At 43.7% G+C, this 26172-nt stretch overlaps 1 protein-coding gene across 1 annotated transcript in view; it reads left to right on the top strand.

Moving 5' to 3' along the window:
• The first annotated feature begins 10239 nt into the window (after positions 1-10239).
• Positions 10240-26172, top strand: part of LOC111146069 (proteasome subunit beta 7) — a 61434-nt gene continuing 45501 nt past the window's right edge. The window contains exons 1-5 of the mRNA XM_022501446.1: positions 10240-10356; positions 10791-10884; positions 11689-11786; positions 13367-13507; positions 21347-21462. Of these exons, the coding sequence (XP_022357154.1) occupies positions 10295-10356; positions 10791-10884; positions 11689-11786; positions 13367-13507; positions 21347-21462 (511 nt within the window). The 5' untranslated portion in view covers positions 10240-10294. The remainder of the gene's footprint in view (positions 10357-10790; positions 10885-11688; positions 11787-13366; positions 13508-21346; positions 21463-26172) is intronic.

Genomic DNA, 26172 nt, shown 5'->3' with positions numbered 1-26172 from the left:
CATCAAGAAAATTAACAGACCCATCATCTCTCATCATTAACATGTGCCCGTGGTCAGAATGATTCTCACACTCTCTGCAACTTTCAAGTATACCAAAAATGTCTGCATATGTACATTTCCCCAGAGAATAACTAGAATGCTTCGCTTTCAACTCATCAACTATTTACTACCCCTGGACAGGGTGCCTAGTGCTGTTCTGGGTGCTGAAATAGAAGGAAAAGAGCACCTGCTCTCAGTCCCAAGGGAGCCCTGACCTCGTAGCGAGATCACAGCTAGATTTGCAGGCTCTCAGCCGATCCCCAGACCCCAATGAGACTGGCGTCCCCAGCTCTCCAAAGCCATCTGCTCTGCTGTGGGGTTGAGACTAATCCACTGGTCTCCAAACTTCTTAATTTCCTGCTCCTTTATCTATAACATGACTTCCACTTGGGGAGGAATTGCATAAAATAAAAATCTAACTTGAGCGTATAACGATACATCTAATATTCTCAAGGATGTGTTTTTTTCCTTCCAGTTTTATCGAGATATAATCGACATATAACATTGTCCAAGTTTAAGGTATACAACATAATGCTTTGATATATGCATATATTGAGAAATGATTATTAACAGTTCATTAACGTCCATCTCCTTAGGTAGTTACAAATCTTTTTTATCTTGTGATGAGACTTTTTTTTAAAGATTTACTCTCTAAGCAGCTTTCAAATACAGAATACAATACTGCTAACTGTAATCACCTTGGTGTATATACATCCTCGAACTCATTTATCTTTTTTTTGTGGTTGTCATACAATGTCCTTAGTTTCAGATATTAGTTTCAGGTGTATACCTATTGACTCTACAATTCTATACATTACTCAGTGCCTACCAAGGTGACTGTAGCACCGTCTGTCACCATGTGATATCGTTACAATACTATTGACGCTGTTCTCTATGCTGGACTTTTCATCGTTGTGACTTACTTATTTTATTTCTGTAAGTTTGTATTTGTTAATCCCCATCACCTATGTGACCTATCCCCCCACACCCCTCCCCTCTGGCAACCACCATTTTGTTCTCTGTATTTAAGAGTCTGTTTTTGGTCTGTGTTTATTTTATTTTTTAGATTTCACATATAAGTGAAATCGTATGCTATTTGTCTTTCTCGTCTGTCTTATTTCACTTAGCATAATGCCCTTTAGGTCCATCCATGTTGTCATAAATGACAAGAGTTCATTCTTTTTTATTTATGAGTAATATGCCATTGGAGACAGATAAATAAATAAATAAATATATATATTTACACACACAACACACACATACACACACACATAATATTATATCTTCTTTATCCATTCATCTATTCTTGGACACTTGGGCTGCTTCCGTATCTTGGCTACTATAAATAATGCTGCAGTAAATGTAGAGATGCATGTATCTTTTTGAATTAGTGTTTTCATTTTCTTTAGGCAAACACCCAGTAGTGGAATTACTGGATCATACGGTGTTTCTAGGTATTGTGGCTTTGTAGGAGAATGCCCTTGTTTTTAGGAGAATCCTGCTGAAATATTTGAGGGACAACTGAATTCAGTGTGTGATAAATTCACTGGCTCCTGGATCACAAAAATCATAATGGTTGGGTTTCTTTTTTTTTTTTTAAGTTTTTAAAAAAGATTTTATTTATTTATTGGACAGACAGAGATCACAAGTGGTTTCTTCTTAGTTAAAAAAATTTTTTTAAGGAATCTCTATGCCGAGCATGGGGCTCAAACTCATGACCCCAAGATCAACAGTCCCATGCTCTAAAGTGCCCTCAGAATAGTTTCCCCCATAATGGGGACATTTGAAAAGTGGACTAAATATTTGATAGCAATACTAAATCCTTATAATGGTGGTGTGAAATGCAGGAGAATGTCCTCATTTTGAGTAGATCTTTGCTCTAGTATTTAGGGATGAAACCTTGTGTAAAGTCGTGTAACTTCCAGTTGATTGAATGGAGAGAGACAGAGACAGCAAGACAGAGAGAGGGAGCGAGGATAGGAGAATGGTTCACTGTATTACTCTTGCAACTTTCTGAAGCTTTGAAAAACTTTGAAATAAAAAGTTAGGAAAAATAATGTCTATGTAGAGAATTTGAAAAATACTATAGGAGGCACCAAGGGGAAAATGAGAATGATCTGATATTCTAGGGAGGAACGATCATTATTGGTAATATGATTCTTTTAAAATATATAATATATACATATATGTTACATACGTATATATCATATACATATGTAATATGCATATATATTATAAAGTTGGAACCACATACATTCTGCTTGCTTCTCTTTCTTCTGTCATTAAACATGCATTGAAAACACTCTTAATGCCTCTTACATTCTGTCATAAAATATTCAGCCACTCTCCTGTTGACATTAAAGCAGTTTCCAGATTCTCATTATCATATTGCTAGAGATTACAATATGCAGAATCCATTATAATATCTAATCTGTGTAATCCAATATCCAATATATATCCGACACGTAATACATTATAAAATTCAGTATAATCAAATATGCCACAGCAGACGTCTTTACACACCAATCTTTGTTTGAGGATACGAGTCTGAAGAGGGGAACTTGGGGGTTAAATGTTCTCAACATTTTCAAGGATCTTGAACTTAAAAAAAAAAAACAACAGCTTTACTGAGATAGGATTGATACACCAGAAAAAGATTGTGTAGATTTAATATACACTGTTGCAGGAGTTTGGACATAAGGATGCCTACACCAAGATACTATCACCACGATCAAGGTAATGAACATATTCGTCACCTCCAACAGCTTCCTTGTGTGCCTTTTTTTCTTATTGGGGTGTGTGTGTGTGCCAGGAACACATGAGAGTTACCCTCTTAACAAATTTGGAAGTGCACAGTACTGTGTTGTGAACTCTAGGCACTAAGTTGTCCAGGATTCTGAACCATTTTGGCAAGTGGCTTTTCAGAAAGCTTGTACCACTCTATACACTTGCTGGCAAACTACGAAGATGCTCATGTCAGCACATCATTACTAACAGTGTGTATTCTTTTTTTTTTTTTTAAGATTTTATTTATTTATTTGACAGACAGAGATCACAAGTAGGCAGAGAGGCAGGCAGAGAGAGAGGGGGAAGCAGGCTCCCCGCTGAGCAGAGCGCCTGATGTGGGGCTCGATCCCAGGACCCTGGGATCATGACCTGAGCCAAAGGCAGAGGCTTTAATCCACTGAGCCACCCAGGTGCCCCTAACAGTGTGTATTCTTATTAGGAAAAATGTCTTTGCTCAATTTGGTAGTAACAACAGCACAGTGGGTGAGAACGGTCCCATGGACTTGTTTCAATCCTCCTCTTGCTTGACTGTCCTTGGGACTCTCCCTCCATCCCCAGACTTCTCCCCCATCTCGGGAGCTCTGACATTATTCTCCCCTGTTCCCCACCTGCCTCTCTGCCTGCACTTTCTCACCCCACTTTGCACCTGTCTTGTCCTGACTTGCCTGATAAATTACTGACCGTGTCCTCTGTCCTTGGCTCCTCTCTCCTTCTGCCCACCCTCCTATGGCATCTTATCCACACTTGGGACTTGCATGAGCTTCTCAATAACACTTGCGCCTCTCCCCAGCCCTGACCTCCAATGCAAGGTGTCCCAAAGGGCCCTACAGGGGCCTTTCTGCCACCATCCATCCTGACCCCCAAGTTAGAGCCCTGGAGAACATTGACACCTCCTTTCATCCCCACCACCCCCCGCTCTTCACTTCCAACCTCTGACCACATCCTGTCTATCCAACCTTCTGTAATATCTCCTGAAACTCTTCCCTTGGTGTGGCCACTGCCATCACTCAAGTTCGGGCCACCTTCCTCTCCTTCCTGCTCTATGGCTGTAGTTCCCTGTCTGCTTTCCTACTTCTGGTTTTCTGCTGTCCATCCATCCTCTGACCAGCTGCCAGGTTGATGATGTGATCACACCATCCCCCTGATTAATGTTCCAGGATGGGCTCCCGGGTCCTGCCTGCCCCTATCAGAAACTTCTGGTCTTTTAACTTTCTTATTTATTTCTATATTCATTTTCCTTGAGGGCAGAGTCTTTGTGTTCCTGTGCCCAGCATAGTGCCAGACACAGAACAGGAGTTTAAGGAATGTATGAATGAATGCATGCATGAATGAGTGGGGTAGAATTTGCCTAGCTGCAGAAAGGTCTAGGACCATGGAGAAGACACAGAGCGGGATGTGCCTGGGAGACACACAGTGTCCACATTCAGAGGTGGGCCCTGCAAGGCTTAGCTGGAGAAAGCATCCATCAGTTCTGATCCGGCAGCCTTCAGGATGCCTTGTATGGGAAACACTCTCTGCTCAAACTCTCTTTGTCAAGTGGACAGCCTGTTCTCCCAAGAGAGGACATGCTGCTTCTCTGCTTGCGAGCTTTCTGTGGCTCTCCAGTGCCCTCGGGACAGGCCCAGGCTTCTGAGCCAGCCTACAAGTCCCTCATAATTGGAGCCCAGCCAGCTCACTACCCTCTCCTCTCCCACCCTGCCCTGTAGCCATACCCACCTACCTGCTCTTCCACAGACCTGGCATGCCCTACCGGTCCTCCACATCTTTGTATAGGCTGTCCTTTTATCTGGAAAACTCTTCTCTCTGTCGCCTTCCTAAAAGATCTGGTGTCAGCTTCACCTCCTCTAGGAGACCTGCCCTCACTGACCAGGTACTTCTGTCCACCTGAATCTTCTGTAATGAAAACAATCGCACTTTTGCAGCCCATTTTCCAGAGACCCAAGTCTCAGCCTTGACTCTTCCTCCCTATGTGTCCCTAGCCCTTCTGAGTCTTAGTTTCTCTTTTGGTTCCTCCCACTTGGCCCTCGTGGGTTATTATGAGAACCAGAAACGTTGAAAAGAGAGGCCAGGGTTAAGAACAAATGGACAGGACAGGCTTGGATTCAAATGCTGTTTCCCTTGCTAACCAGCGGCATGACCTCGGGCCAGGCACGTGCTGTCTCCCAGCTGACAGTTCTGCACCGGAGAGGTGGAAATCTAGTAGCACCACTGGGGTTGTTAGGAGTATTCATGGGGTTCTGGAATGTATAGTGCTTAACAGAGCACCCGGAGTGTGGACAGCTCTCAGCGGGTGTCGACCATGATGGTTAAACCAGGTAGAGAAAGGATTTGTAAATTCTAGCATGCTAGGGAAGTGGGAGATATTCTCATGATTTCCCAGAGATCTGCACGAACCCTAGATAGGAAAAAGCCCCACTCCTGCTCACCATCAGCTGGGGTCCCTAAACTCAGGACCCATCTCATTTTCTGGGGACAGGCAGTTGAACACCCATCCCAGGCCCTGCTTACGGCAATTGGGACTCTGTGGGTCTCGTTGTCCCCAAACCTGCTAAGTGTCCCAGCGGAGTCTGGAACAGGTGGTGGGAATCCACACTGAGACACGGCCATGTGCCCCACTGTGCCCTCCCACCAAAGCTGTGTTTCAGTGGCTGGGTGGCGAGGTTCGGCACCTGGGTGCTGTGCCAGGAGCACGGGAACCTGAAGCAGCTGCTCTAATTCATGCAAAGGAAGGCGCCCAGGTTTGCCCTGTCTATTTATAGCTTATTTATGAAGAAGGAAAAACAAGGGCCCAGTTGCCTTAGCAACCAGGAGCATCATGGCCTTCTTTCTCTGCAGTGGGAAATTGGCCAAGTCTTCTTGTGGGGGGCACCCCCAGATGTGTGTGTATCCTGACAGAGGACAGGGGTGAACCTTCTAAGACCTTCCCTCTCTGGAGTCCTAGCGGCCTACAGGTTGGGGGAGGGAGCCTGCCAGGCCCTTGGAAACCCCTCCCTGATGCAGAGGGCTGTGCACAGCTGAACTCTCTGTGGAAAGGCACAGTCTGGTCTCTTGGTCTCGGTGCTGACTCCTGTCCTCTGGGTGCCCATCCTGCTGCCTCAGGGAGAAGCTATTGGGAGTCCTTTCCTGGCTGTGCTCTGGTACATGTCCCTTAGGGCACTTAGGGCAGGGAACTGACAGTGTGTTTCCCAGACCAGCACCCCTTAAGGCTGTGATCTGGCCCAGAGCCTGGCATTGAGGAGGGGCTTAATAAGTAATGAATGAATGAATGAATGAAGTACTTACATTTATAGTGCCATGTCCTTACTCAGTACACACAAGGTAAGGGACGCACTGTAATGTTCTCCCATTTTACAGCTCAGGAAACTGAGATTCAGACAGATGAAGAGACCAGCCCATGATCAGCTGGGAAATAGCTGGGCTGGATGAGTGTCCTTGAGGAGGAAACATTGCTTTTGCTCTGGTAAAGCCCTAGAGAACTCGGGAACTTGGGGACCAGCTGGGCCATAATTGATGGGGGCTGGGGAAGGGCAGGGTGGTGTTGTGGCTGGTCTGGGACTGAGAGACATGTGGCTTGAATTTTGACTCTGCCACTTATCAGCTGTGTGACCTTGAATTATTGACTTTCCCTCTCTGGGCCTCAGTTGCTGCATCTATAAAGTGGGGCAATGACGCCTGCTCCTTGGGGACTGGTAGCTCCTGGAGGGCAGGCAGCGCGTCTGTCTCTTGATCATCTATTTTCCCTGTGTTGGCACAGTTCTAGGTGCCTAGAATGATCATGAGCTCCTGTATATAAAGTAGATTGGATGCTCCCAGGGAAGGTTGCTTGTTATTCCATTATTAGGGAACTGAGGCACAGAGCATGGTGGTTCCCCTGAGATCACACAGCCAAATCCAGAGCAGAGGTGGTGGCTCTACTGGTCTGTCGGGTTTGCCTGAGGCAAACCATTGCTAGGGATAAAGTGGGACTGTGTCTGGGCCCTGGGGAGGGCATTCTGGACTGGGCTGCAGTTCTAGGGGGCAGCAGTCATGTTGGACAGGGCGGCTGGAGCAGGGGGTCTCTGGGTACTGGGGACCTGGAGCTGCCCTCCAAACAGTGGGAGGTACTGAGGCCCAGTCCTAGCTGAGCACAGTTTGCCTGGCTTTGGGCTGGGCTTCTCAAGGTCCAGGCCCAGGCTGCCTGGAGGCTCTCTGTCGCCCTCTGCTGGGCCACCTCTGGAGGCTCTAAGACAGGCAATGCCACCTCTTCAATTGTCTGGGCATGAAAACCATGCCCAAGAGATCCAGTTAAGACGAGGAGCGCCCTGGGATGAACTAGGATCTCAGATCATTTCCACTTCGTTTCCTGGCTCCTCCAGCTCACACCCAGACGCTATGGGAAGACACAGGAGTCCTGGCCTCACCCTCCAGGGCTGCCGGCCGCTCCCCTTCCTTCACTGCCTGCTACGTAATCAGATACATCACTGTTTCCAGAAAACAATGGGTGCCCAGGGTTTTTTGTTTGGTTTTGTTTGTTCCATATGCCAAGCCCTCACTCCTATGTCTGTCCCTTCTGCCTTTGGATTCCACGAGTGAGCGTAGGCTCTGTCCTGAGCCTCCAGGCTTCTGGAGGTCCCATCCCCCACCCAGCCCCTAGCGGGGTTGTGAATCTTCCTGGGGGCTTCTCTTCTCCCCTCAGTGCGAACTCAGGAAGTACCACAAACTGAGTGGCTCAAACAACAGAAATAGATCGCTGCATGGCTTTGGAGGCTAAAGTCTGAAATCACGGTGTTGGCAGGATTTGTTCCTTCTGAGGGCTGTTCCAGGTCTCTCGCCTGGTGGGTCTGGTGGTTTGCTGCCAATCGTTGGCGTTCCTTGGCGTGGAGAAGCATCACCCCATCTCTGCCTTCATATCCACCTAGCTCTCACTGCGTGACTGTCTGTCGGCAAATTTCCCCTTTTTAAAAGGACAACAGTCATACAGGATTAGGAGCTATAGTAATGACCTCATTCTAACCTCATTTTAACTCAATAACCTCTGTAAAGGCCCTTTCTTCAAATAAGGTCACATTCTGAGGTACGGGCGGGGGGGTTTGGGACTTCAACCTAAGAATTTTAGGGTGGCACAATTCAGCCCCTAACACGAGGAGAGGAAGTACATCTGATCTACCTTGTTTTCATTCCCTTGGGGCTAAGCCCAGTGCCAAGAGTGAGAGAATCTGATGAATGTTCTAGAAGCCCTTCATCCTCGGATTATTTGCTGACCCCCATCGTGTCTGAGGCATGTCAAACCATGACCCATCCTGTCTAGGTCTTATGGGGATGAGTCTCTGTCATCAGGAAACGGACTTCTCTAGAGCAGAGCTTAGATCTTCTTACTTTTGACTTTCACCAAAGGAGATGCTCAGACTTTTTCACCAGATTCCTGTGGAAACTGTAAGGACTTACTTAGCAAGAGGCTTTCATTAAGGTTAAACAATAACCTTGTTGTTTAACCCTTAAACTGTCCCTGCTCCCCTTCCCCCAGGGGATTTACTTAAAAACAAGTCCCGGAAACCAGCTCCAGGTAACAAAGCCCAGATACAAGAGTGGGTCAGGCCAGGTGGAGACATCCGATCAGTGGGGGGTTGCATACTGTCTCCCTAGCTACCAAAGAGTATGGGCCCCTGCCCTTTGGGAGCCTTTTGGGCGCCAATTCTAACCAAGGTGTGATAGGCTAGGTAAAATGTCTACTATAGGGTAAATTGTAATTCACTTGGTCACCTAGCATCGCTGTGCAGCTTTCTCTGTGTGTTACAATTTCATTGGCCACCTGTGCGTGGCCAGGCCCGACCGCATGGCCTTTGCCCTTGAAAGCTAGTCTGTGAAACAGAGAAGGGTCGCCCTCTCTGTAAGAGGCACGGCCCTGGCCGGTCAGTTTGATTCTCGATGCTTGGCGCGAAATAAAGCTTTGCTTGACCTTCGCTTTGTATCAGTCTCGCTCCTTTAATCACGGACCCATTTTTGGGGGGCATAACAGAAACAGGTAGGTGAGGCCTTAGTTTCCTAATTCCCCACAAAAGACCCAGAAAAGTAATGAAAGAATATTTAATTTTTGACAAATATTTATTGAACACACAGTTGTGACAGATTCTTCTTTCCACCAAGTTACCAATGTAACTTCATTCCACCATTCCTGAGGCTGTCACTTACTTGCTAGGAAATGAATGTATTCACATTAATAGCTCTTTATTGATAAGCTGCTATATGCCTGGGATACATGGTTTCCATGGACAATTTTCAGTTCTCACAGCAGCCTTTTACAAATGGAAATAAAATTGACTTAACATAATGTTCACCATTTTAAAATGTACAGTTCAAAAAAAATGTACAGTTCAGTGGGTAGTAGTTTATTCACAATGTCATGTAACCATTACAACAGTCTAATTTCAGAACATATTCATTACCCCAAAAAGAGACTTTGTGCCCATCGCTCACTCCCCATTTTCTCCTCCCTCCTTTTCCTAGCAAGCACTAATCTAATTTCTGACTCTATGGATTTGTCTAGTATGGATTTCAGAGAAACTCAGGTTTTTTGTTTTGTTTTTTGTGCCTGGTTTCTTTCACTTAGCACAATGTTTTCAAGGTTCACCCCTGTTGCAGCATGTATCAATGCTTCCTTTCTTTTTACGGCTAGATAATATTCTGTTGTGTGGACGTACCACATTTTGCTTATACATTCATCAGCATGGACATTTAGGTTGTTTCCATTATTTGGTTATGCTGAATAATGGTGCTATGAATATCTATGTACAAGTCTTTGTGAAAATATGCTTTTGATTCTCTTGGGTATATACTTTAGAGACAAATTGCTGGGTCTATGTTTAACTTTCTGGTGAACTGCCAAATGGTTTCCCACCGGGTGTGTATGAGGGTTCCGGGTTCCCCCATCACCACCAACTCTTGTTATTTTCTTTTTTGATTATAGCCATCCTAGTGGGCGTGCACTGGTATCGCATTGCGGGGTTTGATTTGCATTTCCCTAATGACTAATGAAGTTGGGCATCTTCTCAAGTGCTTCTTCTTAACTGCCTTTTGAGGTAACTCTTATCTCCGTTTGGCAGCAGAGGAAAGAGATTCAGAGTTAAGAGGACTTGCTCAATGCAAGGAGGCGGTGGGGCTGTGCCTGGACTTGGGCGTGTCTGTCTCCTAGGCCCCACGGAGTCGAAGAGTAGGAACGGTTCTGGTCTGGTCCACAGGAGTCTTGTCTCCCATGCGACCAACTTGGACAAGTCCTTTCCCGGCTCCGGGCGTTAGTTACTCCTCCGCGCCACTTGGGGCGAAATACTCCAAGCACGTGCGGGCTCCTCTAGGAGCCCACAACTCTACGATCAATCGCCCCGGCGCGGAGTTTGCCCCGCCCCTCCAGCCCAGGTCGCCGCAGGCGCCGGAAGTGCTCCTCTCTCTTCGCTTGCTTCTGCCGGCGCTACGGCGGAAATACTTTGTGGGGAAGATGGCGGCTGTGTCAGTGTATGAGCGGCCGGTTGGAGGTTTCTCTTTTGATAACTGTCGCAGGTGCGGCCATGCCCGGGGCCAGGTTCCGGGCGGGAGTGGGAGTGCGGTGCCAGGGTCGGAGCTCGGCCGAGGTCTGATCTGGGAAGTCCAAACGAAGGGTGAACGGCGGGGCCGCGGCCTATGCCCCGCGGCCCGTGTGACTCAGGGGAATGAGGGCCTGAGAGTGGGTTTCTCTTGGGGCCGAGACCGTCCTTCCCCTTGCCCGGCGCATCAGGCAGACTCTGTCTCTTTAGGCGAGATGCAGCCCCTCACCGACGATCTGCACGCCGAAGAACGCGACAGTAGTCCTGAGGGTGGGGGGAGTCAGTGAACGGATGGGCTTGAAAGCGAGTAGTAGCTTTTCTTTCCCTGAGTTCCCTGTTAGACACTCTTGGTGCCACCGCGGCGCGATGTGGTCCTGCCCTTCCATGCTTTATTCTCTCCTTTTGTTTCAGAAATGCCGTCTTGGAAGCCGATTTTGCGAAGAAAGGGTACAAGCTTCCAACGGCCCGGAAAACGGGCACGACCATCGCGGGGGTGGTCTATAAGGTAAGCCGGCCAGGCCAGGAGCAGCAGTGACTGAACTGATTACAGGAACCGGGCCACTTGGCCTCCTTTACTTCTCCGCGCTGTGTCAGGAAGGGCTCATGTTTCAGAGAACGTCAGGAAAAGACCCTTCAGGATTTGTCAGGAGGCTTTGTGTACTTACCAACAATTTATATTCTTTCCTCACTTTTTAGAGTTTTTGACAGGAAACTGGTACTTTTTTGTCTTCAGATACTACTTCGGGAGGCAGGGTTATATCCTGGGAAAAGATCAGATTTCGGATCAGACAGGTCTGTCTAACTATTAAACTTTGATGCTGCTCCCAACTTTGGGCAAGTCAGTTTCCTTCTCCCAGCCACACTTCACAGACCGTCAAATGGACAGAATGACTCCTGCCTTAAATTGTTGAAAGGGTTGAAAAGAGTTAATGGTTATTGTTGTTAAAGAGAAAGAGTGATGTCTTTTAAAAAGAAATCTACGAGGTGGTATTCTAATGGGATGATTTCTGAATCCAGAGTTTTCTCATATTAGGTCTGTGGTTTGTAAGGAATTCACTAAACCTGTGAGCCTCATTTGAAAACGGGAATGAGCATTCCTACCACCTACTCGGGATTCAACTGATAACGTTAATTAACAAAGCTTTTGTATTCTGAAAGTATAGCACAATATTTTTGGTGGGACTTTTCAGTGGGGGGGGTGGTGGAGGTTTGGGGAAAACTGGGATGGCCAACATTGTTTTTCCTAAACTAGAGAGTTGTGGTTTGTATATGTGAAATTGTTTTAAAATGTATGTTTTTTTAAAAACAGGATGGCATAGTTCTTGGAGCAGATACAAGGGCAACTGAAGGGATGGTTGTGGCGGACAAGAATTGTTCAAAAATACACTTCATATCTCCTAACATTTAGTGAGTATCAGTTAGTTTGAATAGCTCTTATATTTTCAAACATGTCAAGGTTAAAATTGAATTTACTTTGTTCCTCACTACAGCCTGTTGTTTAACTTGTATTTTCTTTTTTTATCTCCCTTAAGTGGTATTTTCATGTGTCTGTCACCTAAGCTGGTCATCCGCAAGTTCTCTCTTTGCTTTAGTCTTTAATTCTCTTGGTCTCCGGTTCCCGCTTTCTGCCTCTTGAAACCATTCCCTCCGCTAAAGTCTTAGTTCACATTCTTAATTCTCATCTGTCCTCTTGCAGTCGTCATTTAAATGATCTTTCTGCCTTTGGTCTCTTTATTATCTACCCTTTTGCCGTATTGGATTTTGTAAAACACAGATCTGAATATGTCCCTTCCCTCTTTAAAAATATTTCAGGAGACTTTTCACATTTCCACCCTGCTTTCAGAATAAAATAGAAACTCTGTAGCGTGATATTTAAGAACTTGTAGTGCCACAGAAATTTACCTTTTGTGCTTATTTAGCTGCTATCACCCTGTGTTCCAGTTACACCCAGACTGTCCCTGTTCCCCTCATCTCCAAGATCTTTCGCCTTTGTTTTTGCCGTCCCTCTGCTTAGAATTACCCTTTCCTCTTTGTTTATGCGGTTTCGTTTTTTTCTTTCAAATCCAGCTCATGTGAGACCTCTTCCCAAAGATCAGAATTAATCGCTGTCTTCTCCCATTTCCCATAGCGTTTTGTACCTATGCTACTATATCGTATTCTATGAGGTATTAGAATTTTGGCCTATTTTTGTCTCCTCCACTCAACTTTTGAGCGCTAAGATTATGTCATATTTTCTTTATTCTCAGCATTTGTCATGACTGGTACCTGGTAGTAAATACTTGGTAAATGTTAAATTGCAAGGCCTTTAACATGCCTTGCCCTTTGGTACAACTTGAATATATTTTTAGGATTAGTAAAATGCAGACTCTGTTAGAAGCACAGAAGCTAATGATTTGAAATGTTCTGTTGGGCCACAGAAAAATATGTTTACAAAGGACGAGATGCATGTTCTCCGTTTCATGTTTATTTAAGATTGGTTAGACAGGGTTGTTACAGTACAGATTATACTAAAAAACATCTGTCTTTGTACCTGAACTTAGTGGAAGTTATGCAAGAAGCTCTACTTCTAATTGACCCCTTTGGTAATTGAATTGCAGCTAAGTTTCTTTTTTTCTTCCAATTTTTTTAAATTTAATTTTTAAATTTTTTAATAAACATATAATGTATTTTTATCCCCAGGAGTACAGGTCTGTGAATTGCCAGGTTTACACATTTCACAGCACTCATCATAGCACATACCCTCCCCAATGTCCATATCCCCACCACCCTCTCCCATTCCCCCTCCCCCCAGCAACCCTCAGTCTGTTTTTTGAGATTGAGTCTTTTATGGTTTGTCTCCCTCCCGATCCCATCTTCTTTCATTTTTTTCTTTTCCTACCCCCCAAACCCCCCACATTGCATCTCCACTTCCTCACATCAGGGAGATCATATGTTAGTTGTCTTTCTCTGTTTGACTTTGCAGCTAAGTTTCTGATTGTACTTTTTAGTTGCTGTGGTGCTGGGACAGCTGCAGACACAGACATGACAACCCAGCTCATCTCTTCCAATTTGGAGCTCCACTCCCTCTCCACTGGCCGCCTTCCCAGGGTTGTGACGGCCAATCGGATGCTGAAGCAGATGCTTTTCAGGTAAGGTTCCAGGATGGGGATTTCTTTTTTTTAAATTTAATTTAATTTTATTTTATTTAAATTCAGTCATCATAGAGTGTGTTACTAGTTTCAGAGGTAGAGTTAAGCGATTCATCAGTTGCATATAACATCCAGTGCTCATTACATCATGTGCTCTCCTTAATGCCCATCACCCAGTCGCCCCAGCCCCCTACCCACCCTGATTCCAGCAATCTTCATTTTGTTTCCTAGAGTTAAGAGTCTCTTGGTTTGTCTCCTTCTCTGATTTTGTCTTATTCTCTTTTTCCCTCCCTTCCCCTATGATCCTCTGTTTTGTTTCTTAAATTCCACATATGAGTGAAATCATAATGGTCTTTCTTTGATTGACTTATTTCCCTTACCATAATACCCTCTAGTTCATCCACATTGTTGCAAATGGTAAGAGTTCTTTTTTTTTTTTTTTGGATGACTGAGTAATATCCCATTGTGTATATATACTACATCTTTTTTTATCCATTCATCTGTCATTGGACATCTGGGCTCTTTCTATAATTTGGCGATAGTGGACATTGCTGCTTTAAACATTGGGGTGCATGTATCTCTTTGGATCACTATGTTTGTTCCAGGATGGGGATTTCTGTAGCATCTTTTTCTCATATCTTAGATTTTCAGCTGAGGGGATCCTGGAAGCTAGAGAAAAAGCATTCATAAATACACATTTTATTCTAGAAATCAGTTGTTACCATTTTAATATCAAGGCTTTTGATGATGTATTTGAATTTATGGGGTCTATCCCCCCCCAGGAATAAATCACATGTGACCAACAGTCGTTTCTGGAAGCATAGGGCATTACCGGATTTTTTAAAAATCCCTTTTATTTATGGTAAGAAAGTTAGAACTAGACAGAACCTTTGGTTCATCTTGTGAACACACTTAGACAAAAACAATTGTTTTTTTCCTCTCTCTTTTAGGGGCAAAATAACAGTGAAATGAAAAATTGTATTTGTAGTTGACTGTGAGTGGATATAATAGCAGTAATATTAACGCACGTTTATTTTTCTCTTCGTGCCAGACCCTGTGCTTGGTACTTTACGCATGATCTCATTTCATCCTGTGATTAGAGAGGCCCCACTGAGATAGGGGTTGTTAACATCGCCACTATTTCAGCTAAGCTGAGCCTTACAGAGGTGCGGTTGCCTACCTGATCTGGTCTTCACGCCTGCTTACTGCCGCAGTGCTTTTAGTTTTGTCTCCTTTTCTTCCTTAATCACTTCATCACTTTACGTTTATGTAGGTCTTCTCTTTTTCAGATTCTAAGTCTGTTTTCTCATTTGCTTCTCAGAGAGAAAAGAGGGGCAGTGTATTAGACCAGAGCTAGTAAATAGCTTGGACATTCAGTCGTGGGTTAGAATATTGGTTTCTCCTTTTGGGACCTGCAGTACCTTTAACAGATTCTCTCCTTTTCCTTCTTTGTAGATTTGTAGAACGTAGAATTATGGTGCCTTTTTTCCTTTTTTTCTTTGTAGTTGATCAGAGACCTTTATTCTGGTCCTCATCATTCATTAAGCATCCTACCGAAAACATTTTCTTTTTCTTTTTTTAAAAAGGTTTTTATTTATTTATTTGAGAGAGAGAGAGAGAACAAGTGGGGCGAGGAGAAGAGGGACAAGCAAGACTCCCTGCTGAGCAGGGAGCCCCATGTGGGACTGGGTCCCAGGACCCTGAGATCATGACCTGAGCCAAAAGCATCCACTTAATCGACTGAGCCACCCAGGCACCCCCCAGACCATTTTCTTTATCTCTGCCCCAAGCAGCAGCAGCTGCATCTAGGCCTGAGTAGAGGGAAGCAGGAATAGAAAGCCAATATTGTAAATTGGCACCACTCAGGCCATATTCAGCTTGTAGAGAAACTGTATTTGGGCAGAAACTGTATTTGGGCTACATAGTGGGTTTTTTTTTTTTGTTGTTGTTGTTGTTGTTGTTGTTTTTTAATAGTGTCCAATAATATAAATTGGAAGATTGGAATAAAAAATCATCTGGATATCTGGCTTTAAAATTTTTTAAAATTAATTAATTGTTTCCTGGCTTCATTTGAAAAAATTTCATAAAGAGGGTGAGATAATAGATGGCCGCAGTCTTCTGGAACTGAGTGGCAGATGCTGCCTTTCGAAGGGGGAGCATGTGCTCCACTCTCTCAGTCCCTGTCTGGTTTGACTTCCCTTCCTGCCTGGCTCTGGGCTTTCTGTGAACTTGCTGGTCTTCATTCATGAGTCTAGCATGGCTTTGGGCTCTCAGCAAGTGATTTGAGGCACAGTGTAGCTGTGCAGCAGGGCCCGTAGCATAGTTCCCATTTTACAGCTGAGAAGACCAGGACTTAAAGAGTCCGTGGGCAGGAAGGCTAGTCCTGTCTACCTAATGTGTGCTCAGGCTGTACTGAGCCCTTAGGTGGGTGATTTCCATTTATTTATGTGCACGGTTGTCATCCTGATCCTGGAGAGTCATTGCCTACCAAACAAATTCTCCCAGTACAAGTGAGAACTTGTTAAAGCACACCTGTTGCAAAGATTTCTGAAGACATCGGTGAATTTGATGTTAAATTTAAGGCTCCCTCTGGTGGTTGGTTGGGTGCGTTACATCTAAAACAATTTTGAAACTTGTGAAATTGCAAGTAAATGGCAAATTTTCAAGATTTCTTCCAATGTCATTTAAAACATCTAGCTAAACCTAGCAGCTGTTTCTGTTAATCTCTTTAGAATGTTTTGGGAATTCTAAATTCACTTTTTTCAGTGTTTATTTTTAGTTTAACATTACAAAAATTTAAATTTTATCACAGTTTTCAGAGGAACACTTTTTTATTTTTTTAAAAAATGATTTATTTATTTATTTGACAGAGAGAGAGAGAGAGAAATCACAAGTAGGCAGAGAGGCAGGCAGAGGGGGAGGGCGAAGCAGGCTCCCCACCGAGCAGAGAGCGCAATGCGGGACTCAATCCCAGGACTCTGAGGCCATGACCTGAGGTGAAGGCAGAGGCTTAACCCACTGAGCCACCCAGGTGCCCCAAGAGGAACATTTAAAAAATTTAACCAGGATGTTTGTGGTTCATTATGTGTCTTCTGACATTTTTGGTAAGTTACATAAAATGTGCAAAGTGGTGTAAGGGAAAAAAGCGTAGGATTTCACTTTATTATTTTTTTTTCCTCTCTCTCTCTTTTTTTTTTTTTTTTTTTAAAGATTTTATTTATTTATTTGACAGAGATCACAAGTAGGCAGAGAGGCAGGCAGAGAGAGAGAGGAGAAAGCAGGCTCCCTGCCGAGCAGAGAGCCCGATGTGGGGCTCGATCCCAGGACTCTGGGATCATGACCTGAGCCGAAGGCAGAGGCTTTAACCCACTGAGCCACCCAGGCGCCCCTCCTCTCTCTCTTTTTTTTGAAGATTTTATATATTTATTTGAGAGCGAGAGAGGGAGAGAGAGCGGAAAGTGAGCAGAAGCACGGTGAGGGGCTGAGGAAGAAGCAGACTTTCCGCTGAGCAGGGAGCCCAATGTGGGGCTTGATCCCAGGACCCTGGAATCATGACCTGAGCAGAAGGCAGATGCTTAACCAACTGAGTCACCTGGGCACCCAGGATTTCACTTTAGAAGTTTGGTTCAGGTCTCATCTGAAGTGCTTAGTGTTGTGTGACTGTGGGCAGTTCACCTCACCTTTCTTAGTCTGGGTTTCTTCCTCAATAAGATGAGGATAATAGTTTCTGACTCTCTGACTTTTGAGAAGGAAATGAATAAAGAAGCAAGGCTTACAACAATGCTCAGTACAGGGCCTAATGCACAGTTAGATCCCCATGAAATTCAGAGGCTGAAAAAGAGAACAAGGTATATTCTTCTTGCTATTATTGTTCCATTTTCCCCTGAATAATCCATTTCCACGTCTGTGAATCAGTAAGAAAAGGGGGTTTGATAAACAAAAGTGGACATCTTTTCCTTTATGTAAGCAGTACTTTTATTTTACTTGTATGATGGCTGGATGTAGAAGATGTACGTGTTCTTTGATCCTTCTGTATGAGCCTCCTCGTCGAGTTTAGTAGAAACCTTGTGGTCTCTTATTCTGTATTCCAGAAACTCCTTGAGTATATAGAGCCTCTTTTATTTATTATATTAATTGTGTTTTTTGTTCTATGAAAGTAATATGTATTCATTATAAAAAATTTGGAAAATACTGAAAAGCCCAAATTAAAAATAGAAATTTTACAGTTCAGGGAAAATCATGTTTTGGTCGGGTTTATATACTTCCAGTCTTTTTAATTTTTGTTCACTCATTCACTGGATCTTTCTTTGCTTCCTTCCTTATTACTAGTACATGTTCTCAGTAAAACCTAAGCTAGAAGATAGGGATAAACTAAAAAAATAGAAAAATTAGCTGAGTTCCTACTCAGTTGGAACTAGTACTGGACGCTTTGCAGGCTTTTTTCCATTTACTGATACATAATTTATTCTGTAAAAATGGGATCATAGTTGTACATTCTGTCCTAAAGTACAGCCTGATCTTTTCATCTACCAGTATGTGTTGGATAGTTTCGATTTGGAGCATTTCAAAATGAAGATCACCTTTTAAAAAATTATTGTGAAAGTAGTGTGTGATCATTATAAAAATTTCCAACACTTTGGGAATGTGAAAAGAAGGAAGTAAATGTCACCTGTTTTGTTACTTAGACACATACGTTGTAAATCCTTGAGAACTATTTTTCCAGACTTTTTATACTATGACATTTGCTCATTTATGTAGTTACGACAGTGGAATCCCGTTTGTTGTTTTGTAACTGACCCTGTTCGCATGATGGTGTATGTTCACATAATGGCATATGCATGTTGTTCCCATTAGTAGAAGAGCTCGGCGTCCAGAGTTTCTGCCTTGAGCTTTAGAGGAGTTCTGGAGACCTGTGACCCTCCTGACATAGTAGAACTGTATGTACACTTACTCTGAGTCCTGAGGGTTCCACAATGTTCATCAGTTTTTCAAAGGAGTCTGTGACCCAGAGAAGTTAAAAGAACCGCTGATCAATATCAGTTTCTGGTGGTATCGTAGTATTCCATTCTCTGGATGTACATAATTTAACCAGTTTGAACTTTAACAGTATTGCTTGTGTTAAGGTATCATAAGGTATTCCATCTTGGAACATAGAACCTTTAGGTACTTCCTTGTATGACTAATTCCTTAGGCTGTATTCTAAAATAAATTCCTAGAAGTGGGATTACTAAGTCGAAGGTATGCACATTTTGATACATATTGCCAAACCCATCCTTGAGAAAGGTTGTACTGAGTTGCACTACATCAGTGGTGTATGAGAAAATACTGTACTCTCTGGGTGACCCGGAGCAGAGCTATGTCAGTTTATTTAGCTAGTTCTCTTTTTCTGCTTTTTTGGCATCATAAACATTATTGCGGTGAACATCCTTGTGCATTCATTTCTGTATATTTGTCTGATTATATCCTCAGAATTTGATTCCCGGAAGTACAGTTTCCGGATCAGTTTTTAAGGAATACGATAATTTGCCAAAATATCTTAGATTCTTTTAAAGGCATCAGAGGTTATGTTTTAGCTTGGAAGGAAGCTAGCTGATCATTACTGACTTTATTTAAGCAGCCTGTCTGGTAGGCAGTTGGTATAGTGGGTCAGGCATTGGACTGGGGTGGGAGTGGTGGGTCTGGTGATTCCCACTCCTCATCCCAGAACCCTGTGAGCTAGTCTTGACCCTGCTACTAACGCATATGGCGTAGGACCAGTTTCTTTTCTGCTTTCTGGGCCTCTGTTTTCTTTTGAGACTGTTTCTAAAATCCTTTCCTGCTTTTTAATTTTTCACTTAAGATTCTTTTTTTTTTTAAAGATTTTATTTATTTATTTGATAGATCACAAGTAGGCAGAGAGGCAGGCGGAGAGAGGAGGAAGCAGGCTCCCCGCTGAGCAGAGAGCCCGATGCGGGGCTCGATCCCAGGACCCTGGGATCATGACCTGAGCCGAAGGCAGGGGCTTTAACCCACTGAGCCACCCAGGCGCTCCTGTGTCTTTCTTTTTTTAAGATTTTATTTTATTTTTTTTTATTTTTGTTTATTTTTTTTTTTTAAGATTTTATTTATTTATTTGACAGAGAGAAATCACAAGTAGGCAGAGAGGCAGGCAGAGAGAGAGGAGGAAGCAGGCACCCTGCTGAGCAGAAAGCCCGATGCGGGGCTCGAACCCAGGACCTGGGATCATTGACCCGAGCCGAAGGCAGCGGCCTAACCCACTGAGCCACCCAGGCGCCCCAAGATTTTATTTTTTTAAAGTAATTTCTGTATCCAGTGTGGGGCTCAAAACCACAACCCTGAGATCAAGAGTTACATGCCTGCTGACTGAGCCAGCGAGGCACCCTTGGAATATTTTTTGTGAAAGAGCAGTTTGGTAGTCAGAGATGGAGGAAGTAATTGGACTTGACTGTTCTGGTTACCAAGAGTGCTTCCTGATGGGTAGTTATGTCTCAGACAGTCTACAGTTGGGACTTTGATTGGTTCTTATGTTTATTTTTATCAATTTTAATTACTATATCATTAGGCAAGTTGGTTTAATTTTTCTTCCCAAAGAGCTAAAGGCTCATGGTGGAAGACTTTAAATCCAACATGTTTATTTAGCATAGCAATTCAAATGGTAAAAAATAGAACCAGATACAGGGAAAGCAGTCTGTAGAAGTAGAAAATCAACTCATTGAAGGATCCAAAAAACAAGTACATGCACAACTAAATGGAGGTAGGGTGGGATGGAAAGTGTGTTCCCATTCATGTTCCTGAAGAGCCGTAGCTTCATCCTGTAGGCAGTAGCAGGGGTGTTATAGGCTGTTGTGGAGTGATTTCATCATTCACTTCCCTGCACGATGAAATCTTTTTCTTTTACTCAATAAGAACTCAGATCTATGATTATAATTGTGCCAGTTTATTCAAAAGAGAAGGTGTTTTGACATGAGCCGTTTTCCTATGAGGCTATGGTGAGGTAAGGTTGCAAATTTGGACCGCTTGAGTTTAGCAGCTCCTTGGTGTTAACTTAGAAAGTAGCTGATTTGCTGATCACTGAGCGGTGTGATGGGAAGGGTGCTGATAAATTTTGGAGTAAGCCAAGCTCGGCTGTGAGATATGGGGCTGGCACTTAATGCTTTGGGTTGGTTTTCTCTTCCCTAAAGTAGGATGGTCCTTTTTTAAAAAATTTATTTATTTATTTGAGTGAGAGAAAGACTCTGAAGCAGATTCTGGTAGATTCTGCATGGAGCCTGATGTGGGGTTCGATCTCATGAGACTGAGATCATGACCTGAGGCAAATCCAAGAGTTGGACTTAACCAACTGTACCACCCAGGCCCCCAAGAACAATCCTCTTTTTAAGATTTATTTATTTATTTGACACAGAGAGAGAGAGATCACAAGTAGGCAGAGAGGCAAGCAGAGAGCGAGAGGGGGAAGCAGGGTCCTTGCTGAGCAGGGAGCCCAATGCGGGGCTCGATCCCAGGACCCTGAAATCATGACCTGAGCTGAAGGCAGAGGCTTAACCCACTGAGCCATCCAGGCGCGCCGGACAATCCTCTTTTAAAGGGAGCTGTGTGACTGAGGAAATAGGCATGTTGGAGGGCCTCAAGGATTGAGTCTTTATGGGCTGATAGTCAATGTCCCAATGTAATATTCCTTCTGGTTCCCATCTTGTTCCCATCAAAGAGTAACCACTTCATGAAACAGTAGCAGTGTAAGAAAAGCCTTTTGTTGTCTGACTTCTCATACAGCTTTTGGTTAAGTTACAGTGATGCAATGTAGACTTATTTTTTTTTTCTTATACATACTCTGATCACCAGGTATCAAGGTTACATTGGTGCAGCCCTAGTTTTGGGGGGAGTAGATGTTACTGGACCTCACCTCTACAGCATCTACCCTCATGGATCAACTGATAAGTTGCCTTATGTCACCATGGGTGAGTGTAAAATTTCCCTGATGTTTCAGAATCCTCTTACTTATCACGGTAGTCTCTGAAAGAGCTGGTCTGTTTTCTGTTAGAGGAGCCAGGGCAATACTGCGCTTTGATTCATTCTACATATATTTATTGATTTCCTCCTATGGATTAGGCCATGTTGTAGGTGTGTGGGACAGAGCAGTGAGCACAGTTTAAAGATTCTTGCCTGCAAGGAGTTTGTATTTTAGTGCGGATAGACAGACAGTAACAACAACTATTATATAAATACGTTAATGTTCGAAAGTAATAAATACTAGGAGAGAAAAGTAATGCAGGTACTATGGTACAGTTATGCAAGGTACTACTTTTGGGGAAAACTGGGTCATGGGTATACACACACTCAACGTATTATTTCTTATATCTGTATGTGAATTTGCCATTATCTCAAAACAAAAAGTTAGAAAAATTAATGCAGGGTAAGGGGACTTTGGAGCGTTGGGGTAGAAGGCAGATTATAGTGTTAAATAGGATGGTCAAGGTAGGTCTCAAGGTTTCAGTGGTGGGAAACCTTCAAGGTGAGGTTTCAGTGGAGGGTAACTAGAGTGGAGGCCTTGAACATGTCCAAGATGTGCACTGTATTTTTTTTTTTTTTTTGAAAGCTAGAGTGACTGGGGCCCCTCTTGATATCTGAGAGATCAAAAGCATTTAATTCATCTCTGACCTTGATTTCCTCACCTGTGGAGTGGTATCAGTAGTATTTCCTGTATATGCCAGGTTGTAATGATTAGAAATAATGTTTGTAAAGAATCTGGCCCTGTGCCGGGCCTTTAATAGTAGCTACTCTTTTCAGATCAGCTTTTTACATTGGTACTTTAGCTCTCAGTGCTAGACAGACTATTTTATTTTTCAAGATTTTGTTTATTTATTAGAGCATGTGCAAGTGGGTGGGAGAGAAGCAGGCTCCCCACTGTGCTGGGGGCCCGACAAGCAGCTCAGGTCCCAGGACCCTGGGATCGTGATCTGAGCCAAAGGCAGATGCTTAATCGACTGAGCCACCCAGGGACCACAGGGTATTTTTTTTTTTTTTTTTTTAAATGACCACCAAAAAAAAGAAGTGAGAAAATGGAGATTTTCAAATTCTGACTTTTATGTTAAATTTGAGTCAAATTGTGTAGGTACAGAAATTTTGAACAGGTCATGTACGCTGGTATTTTTCCAGCTGTTGTTTACCTGTTACATTTTTTGTGTTGGTATCTTCGCTCCGAAGAGCTAGGAAACTGCTTCCTTGAATAGTTTGGAAATTGCCAGTTTGAGACCTTGCTGTTCCATTGTGTCATCTAGCCTCTTTGAAGGTTTTTATACAACAGATGTTCCCTGTTTGTTGGGGAGAATGATTTACCCCCAGATACCATATGGATGAATCTTTGTAATTATTTTAAAATGAAGATACTTACAGTAATTTTAGAATTGTTCCAAACTGCATTATACAAATATATTTGTTATCCATCAGAGTACTGTTTTTATTTCTCCCTGTCTGATTGATGCCTTTACATGGTGGGAAAGATGAAATAGCTTTATTTATTCAGTGGTTTCATTTCTTTTCTTTTTTTTTTTTTTTAAGATTTTTTTTTTTTTTTTTACAGAAAGAGGTTAAAAGGTGGGAGAGGAAACGGGAGAGGGAGAGGGAGAGAGGGGGGAGGAAGCGGGCTCCCCGCTGAGCAGAGAGCCCGATGCAGGGCTCCATCCCAGGACTCTGGGATCATGACCTGAGCCGAAGGCAGGGGCTTTAACCCACTGAGCCACCCAGGTGCCCTTAATTTCTTTATTTTTTAAACTGAAAAAAATTTCACACTTGCGTTTTAAAAGTAACCGGAATGTGCGATGAACAGTCATACATGCTCTTTACTCGTATTTGTCAGTGAACATTTTACCACTCTTGCTCTCACTTGCTCATACCTTATTTTAATTTTTTGTGTGGAATCATTTGAGAGTAAGTTGTAAGCAGTAAAGAGCAGACATCATTACCTTCTACCTCTAAATCCTTTATGATCTCTTACGTTACCTTGATAAAGTCACATTTAGGAAATTTAATGTTATTACAAAACAGGTCCATTTTTAAGATGGGAAAATTGATTTGGTTTCTTTTGGTTTGGAACTGTAGTAATTTGCCTTCTGAGCACAGTCCTGAATTTATGAAAAGTTGTTGACAGCGAGCCGTCAAGCAACCCCATGTTGTGCTCTCTCTTGGCCAACAGCGATCTTGCTGATCCCAGTGTAGTGGGAGCCCAGGGTGATGGTTCCACAGCCTTGGGTTCATAGCATGCTTGTGTTTAGAAATCATTGCCTCACACAGTATGGTTTTGTTATCGTAAAAGACCGGATTAAGGAGGAGATACCCATAACATTAGATTTTAACCCACGGGTAAATAATTACTTTGAGCTTTAGTTTGTTCATCTGTTCATTTGTCTGTCAACTCTTTCTTCCCTTCTGCGCCTAGGCACTGTGGCAGGCTCCACAGAGAGGGGAACGCATGGATCCTTATCCTCAGTACCCTCGCACTGTAGTGAGGGAGCCAGATGGACAAACTGACAAGGGCAGTAGGTACGAAGGTCCGTGGAGGCCCAGGGGAGAAAGGAGCATGTCGAAATGGAAGGATTTCAGGAAAAGCTTCACTTCACGTGAACTGAGTCTTAAAAGAAGCATAAGTTACTTTTGTTCATTTCTCAGGTCCTTATTTAACATTACTACAGGCTCGGTGCGGTGCTGGGTGCTGGGAGTACAGGGGTCAGCACAGCACCTGCCCCAGAACTTACAGCCTCCAGTAGGAGACAGGAATTAAAGTAAGTGCACATTCATCTAAAAGAATGCACTCCAAGTGCATTGTGCATTGCACTGCTAAGTGCCCTGGAGGAAAAGAGCAGTAATGAGAGAGAGGAACAGGAAGGACTGCGTGGATAATGGCTGTTTGAGATGTCCTTACTGAGCCAGTGACATTAAAACATTTTCTAGTGAAGGTAATTTATGAACATGACAAAACATTCAAGTGGGAATATTACTTGAAAAATAGGTGTGTTTCGTATCCCTCCTCCAAAGTAACCACTCTTAAGAGTTTGTTTTTTCCAGAAAATGTTTTATGAGACACCTTCATATAGTTCTGTCAGTATGTGCCTATTAAAAATACACAAACGGGCCCCGCGGCAGGCTCTCTGCTCAGCGGGGAGCCTGCTTCCCCCTCTCTGCCTGTCTCTCTGCCTGCTTGTGATCTTTGTCTGTCGAATAAATAAATAAAGTCTTAAAAAAAAAAAATAGACGAATGGGGCGCCTGGGTGGCTCAGTGGGTTAAGCCTCTGCCTTCGGCTCAGGTCGTGATCTCAGGGTCCTGGGATTGAGCCCTACATCAGGCTCTCTGCTCAGCGGGGAGCCTGCTTCCTCCTCTCTCTCTGCCTGCCTCTGTGCCTACTTGCGATCTCTCTCTCTGTCAAATAAATAAAACTTAAAATACATAAGTGAAGTCATACTGTACACACCTTTCCTTTATTGTTAACTTGTTTTGAAGAAGTTCTTCATCAACACATGTAGATCTGTATTGTAATAATAGTTACGTAGAAATGTATTATATGGCTGTATCATGATTTACTGACCCATTCTATTGGTGGATATTTTGGTCATCAGATCTTTGCAACAAGTGTGGCTTGGTTTGTGTAGGTAAGTACAAACTTCAGATAAATTCCTGGTGGAATTTCAGGATTAGGGTATGTGTATGTATTGCTCAGATTTCTCTGTTGCAAAGCAGTAGAATTACTGAATGATTTAAGAAAAGAGGACTGGGTTATAAAGGAGAGTAGGTGGCTCAGCAGAATAGCTGGGAGGGCAGGTGCTGGCTTTGGGGCCCAGAGCGGTGTCAGAAATCCTGCTGCAGAGTAGGCCACGGCCGGCAAGGACTGAGTGCTCCAGACTGGACCACTGTCCCGGCGGGGGCTGCCTCGCTGCTGGGCTTCTGGGGCCTGGCTCACTGCACGCCCAACCTTTCTGACACTTTCAGGAACCCAGTCTTCCTGCCATCCCTTTCACCACTGCCGGTGCATTCCTTATAGGGGAAGGTGAGTGCTTCTGATTGGTGGAGCTCAGTCATTCACTCTTATGAGATTCTCCAGACCTAGGAAGAAAGTCATATCATACACACTGTCACTGGTCAGCCCAGGAAAGTAAGAGAGGGCCATATAGTGCATTCTGCTTTTTGAGAGCTGTTGCCAGATTGCCCTCCAAAGAGATTGTACTAGCTTTTATTTCTACCAAGAGAACATGAGAATGCCTTTCTCTTAACAACCTTACCAGCACTGCGTATTTGTGCTGTCTGATGGGGAAAGATGGGAAGAGGGAATGCGTAAGCTGAGACGTGAATGGTAGCTAGGAATTAGCTAGGAATTCTGTGGCCCTGCTCCCTGTCCCCAAGGAAGGACATCAGGCCCTGTATACACCAGGGTCTGGTGTGGTTTAAGGAACTGAAGGGCCAGAGTTCGCTGGGTGGGTGAGGCAGGTGCAGTGGATTGGGGGAGTGTCCAGTGCAGGGGTGCAGCTGAAGCAAAAGTGTTCTGGTGGGGGGAGCAGAGGTGTGGCTCGAAAGCGAGGCTGGAGAAGGTCCTGTGATACAGCCCCAGTAGTTTGGATTTTGTCCTTGAGGTTCCTGTCTAAAGTTTTCATGCCAGAGAAGGATAGGATGAGATTTGCTT

Source organism: Enhydra lutris, unplaced genomic scaffold (genome assembly GCF_002288905.1).
Source record: "Enhydra lutris kenyoni isolate GAN:26980312 unplaced genomic scaffold, ASM228890v2 scaffoldscaffold13, whole genome shotgun sequence".
Classification (NCBI taxonomy): Eukaryota; Metazoa; Chordata; class Mammalia; order Carnivora; family Mustelidae; genus Enhydra; species Enhydra lutris.
Note: the sequence above shows the minus strand (reverse complement) of the source record. Positions and strands in the feature narration are given on the sequence as shown.